General features: G+C 42.3%; 1 protein-coding gene across 1 annotated transcript in view; it reads left to right on the forward strand.

Moving 5' to 3' along the window:
* The window catches only part of LAMC1 (laminin subunit gamma 1), a 146,800-nt gene that overhangs the window by 108,567 nt on the left and 23,639 nt on the right, over nucleotides 1-14,594 (forward strand). Inside the window, exons 8-14 of the mRNA XM_063134582.1 lie at nucleotides 882-1,018; nucleotides 3,440-3,562; nucleotides 3,673-3,862; nucleotides 5,694-5,806; nucleotides 9,565-9,786; nucleotides 11,173-11,361; nucleotides 14,087-14,332. Coding sequence (XP_062990652.1) covers nucleotides 882-1,018; nucleotides 3,440-3,562; nucleotides 3,673-3,862; nucleotides 5,694-5,806; nucleotides 9,565-9,786; nucleotides 11,173-11,361; nucleotides 14,087-14,332 — 1,220 coding nt within the window. The remainder of the gene's footprint in view (nucleotides 1-881; nucleotides 1,019-3,439; nucleotides 3,563-3,672; nucleotides 3,863-5,693; nucleotides 5,807-9,564; nucleotides 9,787-11,172; nucleotides 11,362-14,086; nucleotides 14,333-14,594) is intronic.

Genomic DNA, 14,594 nt, shown 5'->3' on the forward strand with positions numbered 1-14,594 from the left:
CTTGCTGTTTTATTTGAGAGTTGTAGTCTCGGTTTGCAACCTAGGACTTGCTTGTCCTCAGTGCACAGAAATTGTAATAATCTGATACTGTACATAGTTTTTAGAAATCATTTGGAGAAGTAAGTATCTGAACGCCTTGTCTTAAACATTTTATTCATCATGCTAAAACAAAACATTCCATAATCCATTTTTTCTTCATTTTTTTTTCAATCGTTCCAATTTTTCAGAAAAAAAATCAAAAAAGGCTTCGGGGAAAAATGGGGGGAAACTGATTTCCCCCCAGATTTTTCTGGGTTTTTTTCTGAGCCTTCCCATCTCTATCCTTGCAGTGGTATAGCCCTTTGTTGTTTGTGAGAACAAAGCCTTTATGTGGCAGTCATTCTTGCTGTGGAGATCACTGGTATTATCATACTATTGTTGTTGCAGATGCACAAGGTGAATGAAATTACCTATGACAGATGTATGTGTTTAGATACCCCCTGTACCTGTATTTGCACCAGGTTGGGCCACTGCTCTCCAGCACAACACAGACAAACCCATGGCAAAAACCATTGCAGTATAAACTGAAGTGCCATTCTAATTAAAAAATTGAATCCAAATTTTCCAGGTTCAATCAAGTGCTCTATTTACTACACCACAGCAGAAGGACAACGTCTACCTTCCCTCATTTTCTTCTCACAGCACTTTTTTTAAGCTGCTGTCCACTGCTTTACACAATGGGAAGTGCTACTCTGACACGCAGTAGTCTAGCACGGTTGACGTATTGTGGGTGTGGCCTAGTTAAATGAGACTTTCCTAAAGATGTGAATATGTGTGCAGGGGCAGAAGAGCAATAGGGGGAAGATGGATTAGAAATGTCAGTGTTGCCTTTTATTTTTTAGGTGCAAACCTGGCTTTTTTAACCTGGACTCTGCCAATCCTAGAGGATGTACTCCCTGCTTCTGTTATGGGCACTCGTCTGTCTGTACCAACGCCGTTGGGTACAGTATCTACAGAATTACCTCCAGCTTCCAGACTGGTAAATTCAGGCTTCAATCGGACATGAACAAGACCTGCCCTAACTCATGCAAACCATAAAACATTTAAATAATTTATTTTCATTTAATAAAGAAACTCACTCACTTTGTTTTCCAGCAAAATAAATCAAGAAGTCAAGATAAAGTATAAATTGATAACATGGCAACAAGAAGAGAATAGACTATGCAACATATTAGTCCGGCAGTGCTATCCCAGTAAATTCAATTTGTTAAGCCATTGGAAGTATAAACCATGTAATTATGCACCTTAACGAGCTGTGCTTTTTCTTAAAAGGAAGAAAAAAGCTGACATAAAGTCAAATGAATTTTGCAATTTCTAACTTTCGCCTTAGATTTCTTAATGTGCAATCCTATGCCTGTTGAGACGGGAAAATGTACTATAACTCCTAGCATTCTCCAGCTGGAATGGCTGGCTGGGGGAATGGAGTTGTAGGACTTCTTTCTGTCTAAACGTGCATAAGATTGCACCCTTAATGGGTTAGCTCAGGGTTAATTAGTGTATGGGCTGAATCCATCCCCACTCCAAGCGGTTTTATTTGGTGCTTGGTGGCTCTGCCAAGTTTTAGTCAGGGTGCAGTAACAAAGTTTATGTTTTGTAAGGCACAGAAGCAATGAATCCCCCATGTGTTTTATTCTGCTCATGCAGTTCTAGGAAAGCAAAGGACCACTGCCAAATTTACTCTTCTGGGGACCTTTCAGAAAGCACATTTATTTCTCAGGCCTTCCCCGCTGAAATCTGTGATGCCATACCATCCAGTCACACATTTGCTTTACCACTTGGCATAATCTTCTAGGGGATGGCAACCTTATTATAGAGCCAACCATCCATGAGGGTGTTGGATAGTTCTGGCTCCCAGGCTATTGTTTGGAGACCAGAGTGGTCCCTGAACACTGAAGTTGACCATGCCTAGCTTAATTGTTGCTTCTTATTCATGTGCCTGCCGTTCTCTTTTTAAATAACGTTTACCTCTGTGATGTGTTGTAGTCCTGGGTCAGACATTCAATCTCTGTCTTATAAGCCATGATTTATTGGACAGCGAATGAGTGTTTTGTCCATGTGAACTCTTCTCTCATGTGCCATAATGCAAACAATGTTGAACCATAGTTTCCCATTACACTTGAACCAGAAAACTGTCGTTTTGTTAGTTTTAATACTGTTATAATTTTACAGTTACGCTGACCATTGCATAGATAGGTAAAACAAACCAGAAATGGGAAGCTTGGCATGACGTCCAAACATGGGCTCCTGGTTTGTTGCTCTCAAACAAGCCTGGATTCATAAATCACAAATAAATCAGCATTTGATATTGGCTTATGAATTGTAGTTTGTTTGGGAGCAACAAACTAGGAGCCTGGCTTGTTTGAGAGCAACAAACTTAGGAAACTGGCTTTTGATGTCTGGTCTGTTTTACTTGCTGATGTGACAAAGCAGGATTAAACAGGCTGCCTGCACTAGCACACTGTTCATTCACAGTTAGTTAAGATAAACCAGTAATTTGGGTTCATTGTTATGTGAAAATGCTCCCATTTTAACCCATATGGAACCCATATGGAACCCATGTAGGCTGAAAAGATGGCAGGGGTGGATCTGAAGTTAAGAATAAAATTTCTTTGGCTGTATATAAAAGTAGGAGTCGTGGCATAGACATCATAAGAACTAAATATGGACAGCAGCACCAACAAGAGAGGAGAACCATGACAGGTATTAGGAAACAGGTTGGAAAGTGCTGTGGCCCAAAACAATTTGAGTTGAAATGCTTCTTCAGAGGCAGTTCAGTTCTTTTACTCCAAGTAGACAGCAAAACATAACTTCATCTAGTGACAGAAATGAATAGACTTTGGACCAAATGAGTCATCCCAAGGGCAGCCATATTTGTTGTTCAAGTAGCTGCTTTGTTCAAGCATAAATGAAAAGTAGTGACCTAATTTTATCCGAAGGAATGTTGGCAACTAAGCCCTAGATCTTAGTCCTCTTGCCTCCTCATGCTTTAACACTTCAAACTCCTTTCTCTCTAGGCTGGCTCTGATACTGGAAGTGAGCCAGGTTGTGGAGAAAACTGTCTGAAGTAACAGAGCACAGAGAGTTACAGTGGAGAGAGGAAAGGTTTCCTTTCTTCTCATTAGACCTGCTTCTGCCCCCAACTTTATATATGAGCAGGGCAATAATATGAACAACAAAAAATGTCTATTGCCTATTGGTTAGGCCACAGCATTTTTCCTCCCACAAACCATTTCCTAGCATCTGTTGACATCTGCTCCTCTCTCATTTCAAAGGCTTTCCAAGGCAAGTTGGCATACAAGTTTATAAAAATGCAACTAGGTTTTTTTTTTAAAAAAAATCATACATTGAGTGTGAACTAGTTCATTCTTAACGTGAGATGACTTCTTCTTGTGACTATCAGGAGAAGAAGAGTGGCACGCGGAACAAAGAGATGGGTCTGAAATCTCAGTTCAGTGGATTACGGAGACTCAAGACATCTCTGTGATCTCAGACACACCTTTTCCCATCTACTTCATTGCACCAGGTAACAGGAGAAAGTGGTTATTTTCATTCAAGGGTAATATAAACCTATGTGCAATTCATCTTTCTGCCTTTACCATTACTTGGATATGGACTTTCTTGCTCTCCTTTCAGGCAAGTTCCTTGGAAATCAAATCTTGAGTTACGGCCAAAACCTGACATTCTCTTTTCGGGTCGATAGGCGGGACACTCGCCTTTCTGCTGAGGACATAGTCCTTGAGGGCGCTGGACTGAGAGTATCTGTACCTCTGATTGCTCAAGGCAACTCCTATCCCAGCGAGAACACACTGAAATATGCCTTCAGGTAAGGGAGTGTGTTTCTTATCTGTAGAAGTTCAAGACTGATTGAAGGAAAAGTAAACTGCTTTAACCAGAGTCTGACACAGCATAAAATGTTTCTTTAAAGACATTGGAATTCAGAACATATTAAATATGGGTGAATACTCCTTTAGCTTGAATCATAATTGGGCTGGCTGAAATGAACAACATCTGCAAATGCTGGGGCTGTGGGGTGGGGGCTAAAATGGATCCCCCCCAGCATTCAGAATTGGCTCGTAATGATTGAGCATGCGTAACTCGTTTTATTTATTATACTTTTCAACATCTCGATAAGCCATGTTCTCTGGGGGGTGTACAGTTTCTAGAATGCATGTGTGAATTTCCAGTGCCACTTCCTAGTTGGAGTTTGGGGAAGGGCAGCGAGTTGCATATTAAAAGAGGCATTCACTCCTGTATCTGAGGGGACAAGGAGCATCTTTTTAAAGATGGCTCTGTCTACCTATGGTTTTTGAAAGTATCGGTATTAAAATAATAATAATGTTACTCTAAAAATATCTCCTGCCGATTTAATCGAGGGCATGTTGTTAATCGTGCAATAGGTTTTTAATTGATTTCTCTAACCCATTAATTGTCTAAATGTTGCAGTCTTAACTGTGAGATGTGAGCAATGCTATGTGATCTAAAAAAATGGTAACTTCTGTGACCAAAAACAGAAAGAAAGGGAAGGAATATGATCCAGATAAACTTAAATATTTTCCACTCCCATAGATTTTTAATGGTGGGAGATTTAAGAGTCTGTCTGACTTTCACATTTTAAACCAGACGAATTACAGGTATTGAACTTGGGGAACTAACGTATTGGTCCGCAGACATTCTCCCATTCAGGCAGCTTACATGGGCAGACCAGCTTAGCTTCAACGATAATAAAGGTTTCTTCCTCTGCCTTCAGAGCATTTTCTCTGGCCCATGCTCTCATTGTGCACAGTTATGTGATCTGTCATGTGGACACCTTTGGCTCTCCACTCCACTGTGTTCCCTCTGCCTTGTTCCTCACCAGTATAATATTAAAAATACAGTCAGAACAAAACATCTAGATCTATATTCGGATCTACATTTGACACTTTGCTGTGAGGGCATTTTAAACCCACGTCTGTTGCTTAGAGAAGTCCGCTCTAAGTGTAGAATCCAGCCTTCCTAGAGTCCCAATCTGGCCTTCCAGTGCCCTCCACTTGGCTGCACCCATTCCCCTTTCCTCCAGCCCTGATCGTTTGGTAGTTTCTTGGCTTTTGTCCAGTTTGTTTCCCCATTCTAAAAGGTTGAAATGTGGGTTACTGACAGCAAGAGCTTTCAGCTACAATAGGCTGGTAGTTTTGACCCCCATCCCTTCTGCCCTTGGCCTCACCCCCTTTTGCCTTCTCCCTCACCCATTCTTAGAACGCAGCCCCTGGGAGCTTCTCCAAAATGGAATTTGGCCCTTGAGCTACAAGAGACTCTGCACCCCTGTGACAGAAAGACAGCAGGCTGCTTGGCAGCTGCCGTGGCACTTCTGGGCTGGGATGGCTTTGGGAGGTCGTGCTGGAAAATGTGGCCCGTAAGCTGATGGCTCTGCTGGGCAGGCAGGCTGTGTCAGGACTCTTGGGATTCTAATACAAGTGGGGTGGGGTGGGGAAGAAACAGTGATTTGGGAAGTTGTTCTTCAATCTGTTGGACTGGCTGGGGGAAGAGAGAGAATCAGGTGAGCACACACCCCTTCACTGAAACCTGGCAAAAGCAGGTGCCCTGGCGGAAGGAACGTGACCGTTGCACAAGTGAGTTCTTTAGAGCATTTAAAAGTGACCCATGCTTCTTCCTTTTAGGCTCCATGAAGCAACAGATTATCCCTGGAGGCCTTCTCTCACCCCATTTGAGTTCCAGAAGCTGCTCCTCAATTTAACTGCCATCAAAATTCGTGGGACCTACAGCGAGAGGAGTAAGTTGGCAATAATAGTTGGGTAATCAAGCGCTCGTGTGGCGCAGAGTGGTAAGCGGCAGTTACTGCAGCCGAAACTCTCCCCACGGCCTGAGTTCGATCCCAGCGGAAGCTGGTTCTCAGGCAGCTGGCTCTGGTCGACTCAGCCTTCCATCCTTCCAAGGTCAGTAAAATGAGTACCCAGCTAGCTGGGGGAAAGGCAACCGCGACTGGGGAAGGCAATGGCAAACCACCCCGCTACAAAGTCTGCCAAGAAAACGTCAGCGAAAGCCAGCGTCCCTCTAGGAGTCAGCAATGACTCAAGTGCTTGCACAAGAGGTTTCTTTCCTTTTTTCAATCAAGCTGAATGGATGTCAAGAAAGGGCTGAATAGTGGAACTCTTTGCCCTGGGAGGTTTGGTCAGCCCCCACCTGATCTTAACAGTGTTTCGCTTTCATCTTAATCTGATTTAGCTCATTAAGAGTAAACCAGGATTCTTTGGAATCCTGCTTTATTCTGTGTGAACATGATCGCTAACTGATGTTTAACATGGGACTAAATATTCCTCTTCCCAGAATTCTGGATGTGAGGCGGGATGCAACAAACGTTTAAATAGGCGACATCTATGTAGTTGAAATTCAGAAAGGAGAACAGGACCAGAAAGCTAATGAAATCGCATGGTGCAAACTTCTGGTTCTTAAACTAGTATGCCCTATACCTCATTCTTTTTAAGAGACGTGTAGTTAATATGTAAAAGAACTGTGTAACAGGTCTCAGCAAGGTGTAGTGAATGGATGATGATGGTGGTGGTTTTTATATCACTTTAGTGTGCTCATAGAGGAACACTTCCTTCCTTCAAAGGAAGTGAGGCAGGTGGCTACTAGGAGGAGGGCTTTCTCCGCTGTGGCACCCCAGTTGTGGAATGAGCTCCCCAGAGAGGACCGCCTGGTGCCAGCTCAAGACCTTTTTATTCTCTCAGTATTTCAACACTTAATTTTAACTTAAATTTAAATGTTACTGTTCTAACTCTGTATTTTAATCTTATATCAATTTTGCTGCGTGGTTTTATCCTGGTTGTGCTTTTTATACTGTATTTTGTATTTGTGCTTTTAACCTGTTGGTTGTTTTATTGTGGTTTTAATTTTTGTGAACTGCCCAGAGAGGTTTGGCTATTGGGTGGTATAAAAATGTAATAAATAAATAAATAAATTCGCAACAATTATCTTGGTAACCCTTACAACCACCATGTAATGTAGGTCAGTTTAGTGTGTCTGGAGGTGAGGGAATGTTGCTTAAGGCCCACTAGTGACTTCATAAGTGGGATTTGAATCAGAGACGCCCTGATTTGCAGCTCAATCTCTTAACTAGTGCTCTGCTCTCTTTACACTCAAAATATAGGAACTATGCAGGGCTTAGTTAAACTCAGGAAGATCGGTTCCTCTCTTCTGCACTTGAGCCTGATTTTTAAAACATGGTTATCTAGCTCTATTTCAATACTGTTTATATGGGTTTAGTTATCCAAATTGAATAGGTTAGCTAAAATGACCCTTGAAATCGGATTTATAGCAGATTTTAATGGAACATTCCAGGTTGATCAACGCCTTCCTGCTTCCCCACATAAATTACAGAATTTTCTGGATTCTCTGTACATTGGCACCTGATAGAAGTTGCCCTTAAGCAGACGTTTAGTTGGTATAATGCAGAAAGCATAATGGTAAATATGTCTAAAATGTATGGAATTTAGGGTTGCATTGGGAAGCTGTATATATACTGAAGGGGAATGTCTTTACTGAAGGTTGTGGGGTGTGTGTGGGAAAGGTAGAAAGACAGTGGTGTAATTAACATTCTTCTCATTGCTTAGGGTTGTGGTTGGAGGCAGAGTTCCTGGCCAGAATGTAAACATCCTTACATCAACATATAGCCCCATTAAACATACTGTATACATGAGGTAGAGCCCTTCCTAAGAGCAATTACTAGAGTGTAGCTGCCAGTGACAAGCCTAGATGAATGAGAATCGTGAAGCTGGTAGGGCCAGAAAGGAGAGGTATCTCTCCGTTCTCTAGGATTACGGTTTTACTGGAAGGGCTCATGGTATTCATTTGTAAAGGATGGATTAAAAGTTGGTTTGGACTGAAAGTTCAACAAGTCCATCTGCAAAGGGCGGGAGCTGTTCCGGGTTCTTTCTTGACCAAATATGCAGAAGGAATGGTGTGTGCAAATAAATTTTGTGGTAGTAAAAGCTGCATTCTTCACCCACTCCCATGCTTTTACAAGTAGGCTGTTTGGCTGGTTGCCATCTCCATGTGCTTCTTGGCCCTACTATGCAGAGCCCTCTGTCCGCTTTGGTGTCTTGATGTCACGTGCATGCTGAAAACCTTGCTTGCAAATCAAGAGCCAGCCTAAGTAATGCACATTCTCCCCTCTCTGGAGGAATTACCACCTCCCCTTCCTTCCCCAGCTTTTACCATGGTTTCATGTTATGTGTGCACTGACAAAAACCGTGGTAGTTGCAGGAATCAGATTTAAAAATATAGTTTGAAGTGAATTTGTAAATCATGGGTTGTGTTTAATCATGGTTTGCTACGGTGCACAACTAATGTGGAAGGTTAATACAAAGAGTAGGAGGATGTGGGGGTGTTCCCAAGGCTGGCTTCTTTCTGACCAAGCAATTATAGCAGTTCTTGGTGTAAATAAATTTCTTCTGGACGTTAGTGGTTCCCTTGCACAAAGAAATTTTGTTAAACTCTTGGACTGCATCAGCGTAGATTAACCAATTAAAACCCATTATAGCAGCCAACAGTACAAGTGACTTTGTGCTGCAGACGTGAAAGATCAATTCAGATAATTGAAGTAAACAAAACAAAACAAAACGAAGCTATATGCTGTTTAGGAAGGCAAAACGTCTTGTGATTGCCAGCCAGACCCTAAATATGGCCATCATTTAAACCAGAGATGGGCAACTTGTAGCCAAAACATCTGGAGAGCCACAAGTTGCCTATCCCTGATTAGACTCTCTTGAGTATGAAATCAAACTCCACCCACAGAGCCTCCCGAATACCCAAGATTTTTTTCTAAAAAATGTATTTATTCTAACCTTCAAAAGTGCCATATAGCATTCATAAAAATATTAAAACAGCTACAAAAAATTACAATTCAATTTGCACAGTACAGAATATATACATCAACATAGGATATTTCCATAAATCATAAGTTATTTTAAGCCAAACCCTAACCAATATATCCAAGCAAGAAGATTTTCTTGACACGCCACCCTACGTACACTCACCACAACAGTGATACCTGTTGCTGACTAGTAGCTTAAAAGGGGGGGTACAACTTGCTGACCCTAGCGGTACACAATTGTGAGACCCCTAATTGGGAATGGTAAACATTTCCAGCTGTATGTGTTTTGTGTGTGTTTTAATTTATTATATTTATAACCCAGCCTTTTTCCCCTCTTCAATGAACCCAAGGTAGCATACATAATCCTCCTCCTCTCCATTTTATCCTCACAACAACACCCCTGTGTAGGTTGAACTGAGAGTCTGTGCTCGGCCCAAAGTCACCCAGTGAGTTTCTATGGCCGACTGGGGACTAGAACCCAGATTTCCAGACTCCCAGTCCAACACTCCAGCCACTACACTACACTGGCTTTTGTTTTTGTTTGATTGTTATGCCTCAACGTGACTGAGATCCTTTCTTCATGGAGACTGTTCTAGAGCTCTACACCTCTAATAATGAAACCCTATTAATCTGCGGGCCTGCCATATCTTTCCCAGGTGCTGGATATTTGGATGACGTCACGATCATGAGTGCCCAGCCTGGGCCTGGGATCCGAGCAACTTGGGTGGAGAGCTGTACGTGCCCCACAGGATATCTGGGGCAGTTCTGTGAACGGTGTGCCCAGGGCTACAGGAGGGAGACCCCCAGTCTTGGGCCTTACAGTCCATGTGTGCCATGTTTCTGCAACAGGCACAGTGAATCCTGCAACCCCGAATCTGGTAAGGGAGACTGCATGTAGCTGGTGCTGGGTTTTGTTTGAGCTTGTTCATTAGGCTCCGCATATGATCCTTGCCTCGGCAGCTGCTTCTGAGAACTCATAGGCTCTTTATGTCCCCTGACAACGGCTGAACTAATCCTTGCAGTACTGTCTTCTTCTTAACAGAATTGATGCCTCCTAATCACAGCACAGAACAGAACAGGCCAGGAGCTCCCTCTTCTGGCAAACTGCCATGGTAGCATAGAGAGTAAAGTGCCTTGAGTCTTAATTCCCAGAGTGTCTGTTTTGAGACCGAAGCACCTTACAAAGACATAAGCTGAGCAGCCAGGGTTGAAATTTCTTCTTGGCCTAAGATAATACTGAGGAATTTCCCCTCTTATTAATTCACTATTATTAATTACTTAAGATGTATTGTTTATTAATATTTATTATGATTTATTTTTAAAAGAATGGGTAGTCGACAATGATGGCACCGTGCTAGCGCAAATGTTACAGTAGTTCAACACCGTGAGTGCTTGCCTAGGGCAAAGAGAAAAAGGGAGGACATGCTGCAGAATTTTGACAGCAAATCTCCACCCTTTTCCTTTGCACTAGCAAGTGCGAACGACGCTCTGGTAGTGTGTGTTTACACTAGTGCAATATGATTAGCACTCCTGCTGTGCCGCCATTAGATACTATCTTAGACCCTGTCCTTGAGCAATATTGCTCTCTGGGGCAGTGGATGAAAAGACAATTAAGGGCGCAAATCTATGGAGATTGTCGGCAGCCTCTGAAGTCGGAGGCTGCCGTGTATCCAATGCAGGAGCATGGAGGCATTCCTCACCTCCGTGCTCCAGCCACCCTGCATTTTTGCTAGACGGCAATTTTGCCCGTCTAGCCACGGGACTTCCGAGTGGGAGGGAAGGAGACTGAAGCTCACATAGGCAGCTACATAATGCAGCTTCCCTGGTCTCCTCTCCACACCCACAACCGCCCCTTTTCCCCTGTCTTTGCTCTCCATTTCCATGTGCGGAGACACAGCCAGTGCAGAGAGAACTGTGCTGGCTAGGATGGGAAGGGGATGGGGTGGATGGTTTCTGAGCTCCAAATTGATCCCTAGTTCCAATCTTGGATCCCAGAAACTGAGCAATTCTATGTCACCACAGACACTGTTCTTTAAGGGAACAATCCTATGCATATTTAGGCAGAAAAAAAGTCCTGCAACTCCCAGCATTACCCCAGCCGGCATGGATTGTGAATTAAAACAATGAAACGTTTATTTAAATCAAACATATGAAGCACTCCTTATCTAGCCCTTTCCTTTACCCCGCACCTCAAACTTAACTATATAATGTTTTTGAATATGACCAAGGGAATAAAACCTCCCTCTTTTCACCATCTCATGCAGGAGCCTGTGACTGCAGGGACAACACCGCAGGCCCCCACTGCGAGAAGTGCAGTGATGGCTATTATGGAGATGCAACCACAGGCACCTCTTCCGATTGCCAGCCGTGCCCGTGCCCAGGGGGCTCGACCTGTGCCATAGTGCCCAAAACCAAGGAGGTCGTGTGCACCAATTGTCCAACTGGTACCACAGGTATGTTACCTTGCGTGAAGTTCTCATTATGCACAGGCCCAGGCTGCTTGCCAGCAGCTTGTGCTGCATAGCAGAGGAGTGGAGGGCAGAAACGGTTGAACAATATCCTATACAATTTTTACTTCATATATCAAGCACAGGATTTTGCAAACTTCATTCATAGTGAGCCTCCTTCGTGCAATGGGGAGGGGGAACAGGGACAGATGGAGTGTTTTCTGCCTTCCCAGTGAATAATCAGAGAGTGCAGTCAAGCTGGAAATGCTGGTTCTCATGCCAGATCTGGGGAGAAGAAAAGAAAACGATGTCCTATGGGCCAGTAGTTTAAACCCTTGGGGTTTTACCCAGGCCATTTAGGCACCCCGATGCACCCAGTACAAATTATTGAACTAGGTTGTATTGCTGGTATCGGCCGACCTCCATCCAGCCCCAGTTTGCTCTAAAGAAGAAGCTGATGTCAAGAAGAGCTTGTATTAGGGATGTCAGAGAAATCCATAACGGAATCAGTTGAAATCGGATTTCTATGAATCTGACCTGCAGATTCCACAGCAGACCGGCTTTTCCCAAGTCTCACGGATTCCACGGATTTGTGGACCATTTTTTTTAAAAAACTTTCTGGAATTTTATGCAAATTTAATCATAAGAAAATATGTAAAATCAAAGACACCTGCCAAAAATGCCCATTTCCCCCATAGGCTAAAACATGAACATGCATATTTTGAGGGGATTTGTGTGTTTTCAGAAGGGTGAATTTGCTCAGATGCGAACTTGTGCAAATTCAGGAAATTGGAAAAAGTCCAATTCCTTCAATGAGTGGACAATGAAACAAAAGATGTTTGACCATCCACAAGACACAGGCAGAATAAATTTTTACAAAATCCCTAGTTGTACATCCCTAGGTTGTATGATGACAAGTGCAGAACCATGGTGAATCCTGGAACTATTGACTTTTTCTGCCGCAGTTATGCTCAAGCTCTTGGATATCTGTTGCGTGGGGAGCCATAAAAATAGCATATGAAAAATAGGGAGCTCACCTGTTTAGCTCTTGGCCCCACCAGCCGTTACAACCAGTGGAAGAGTTTAGCCTTGCTACTTCCTGTCTTTGTGACTTGCCTGGAGTAACAACGTTTGCCATTCTTGCCTAATGATTCATTCCAACATCTAAATCATTGCACAAGTTGTCTGTATCTAGGAGTCTGCTTGGTGATGTTGGGCATGAAAGGACAGAAGGAAATTTACACTGCATTTCTGAATGCTGAATTTCTTATGGGGCGTGTATGTGGTTCCTTTGCATTTCTTATCAGACTAAACACCCTGAATTCCTATTTCCCTGAAGCTCGTTTTTTTTTTTACTAAACTTTTTGGAGAGATAATAATTACAATAACTAAACAGTCCAGTGATTGTAGAAATGTGGCAGCCTTGGAATCCAGCTAGTTGGATATTTTGTGGAGTAGCCGCCCCTCCATTTAGAGATGTACTTCTTTTAACTGAGCCTTTCATTCAGTTATTTGCATGAAGTGCATTTCTTGCCAGCAGAAGTACTAAAACATCAGAAACATCCTAGTCTAACATGCTTTCCGATGCAAATATGACGCTTAAACTTAGCATGTTTTGGTTCATCCTGCCCCAGACTCCTGAACCAGATGCTATGTTGATTGCTTCCCCTCAATCTTGACTTTAAAACTCTTCCCCGTCCCCCCCCCCCATCTTACAGTATTTTTATCTTTTTTTTTTCTGGATTGTAAATTTAATCATGTCTTTTTGCTTTTAACTTTGCTCTTCTGTTCCTTTATATTCAGTTTAAGGTTGTTATCTTTAAATGTTGCTTCATTTTCCTTTTCAACTTCCTCCCCTTTACTCCTTGATCTTCCCAATCTTCTGATTTTCTTCTTGTCAGATGGCTCATATCTTCTGTTTCTGATCTTTGTCCTTTTCCCCTTTCTGCCCTTTATCTTTGAAATTTGTAACCAGCTATAATCTGGTCAATTCAAATCCCTTCCCATATTCAAAAAGCACCTAAAGTCTGTCCACACTGCTGTGTAATTTTCCTCATGTCGTATGTATCCATTTTTCTGATAATAAATTTCTTACAGGATTTTTTTTATCATGTAAAGAAAATTGTTAAATAAAAACATATTTTTTAAAAAACACATCTAAAATGTTAGCATATGCTTAATTTCACTTCCTATAGAGGGATAATTTCATTCAATTTTCCTTCTTTCCCTTTTCAGGTTTCCTGTTCCATTTCTATTTAATTATATTGTTAACCTTGCTATTGCTTTTATCTCTGTACAATGACTGGTTTTGGTGCCTGACAAGTGATCATGTTTTAATAACTGAACATTTCAACAGAGTATACCCAGTCCTAATTAGGCTGTTTTGGGAGGGGGAAGCTTGCACCCTTAATTTTTAATTTTTTTAAAAAAAAAGTTCTGCAAATGTCTGCATTCCCAGAGCATGCTGATAACTTCCTTTTGTTTTTCAGTAGCCCCATTTTGGTTACAATCCAACCAGCATTCACCTCCTGTGTTCACTATTAGGAGAAATAAATTCAAGATCCATGTCTATCATTTGTTTTTGTGTTGATTAGGGTATTTGAGTTATTCTATCTCAAATTCTACATCTTTGGGTATATGAGTCCTTCCTTATTATATTTTCTATGTTTCATATAACAAGTATTAGAATTCTTCTGGCTTTTACATGTATATGTGTTTCCTGCCCTTGTAGGTAAAAGGTGTGAGCTGTGTGATGACGGCTATTTTGGAGATCCTCTGGGCACAAACGGCCCTGCCAGACTTTGCCGACTTTGCCAATGCAGTGACAACATTGACCCCAACGCTGTTGGGAACTGCAACCGCTTGACGGGAGAATGTCTGAAGTGCATCTATAACACAGCTGGTTTCTATTGTGACCGGTGCAAGGACGGATTCTTTGGCAATCCCTTAGCTCAGAATCCAGAGGACAAGTGCAGAGGTGAGTTTCATCCCTGTATATAGTATGTTTTTTGTTTCACTCCAGTGGTTTAGAATACCAGATGCAGTTCCCTCCATCCACTAAGAGGCCGGCTCTTTTTTCCCAGAAGAAAGCTGGAGGATGAAGTAGGAGATACCTCCCACTTCCTCCCTATATCCATTCTTTCTCCTGCCTTCACAGTAAACAGACATGGGTGTCTGAGTGTGTTTTCCCACATTAAAATCGCGATCTTGCGGCAATGGCTCTGATCCAGAAGGATCCA

The sequence above is a fragment of the Elgaria multicarinata genome, chromosome 1 (genome assembly GCF_023053635.1).
Source record: "Elgaria multicarinata webbii isolate HBS135686 ecotype San Diego chromosome 1, rElgMul1.1.pri, whole genome shotgun sequence".
Classification (NCBI taxonomy): Eukaryota; Metazoa; Chordata; class Lepidosauria; order Squamata; family Anguidae; genus Elgaria; species Elgaria multicarinata.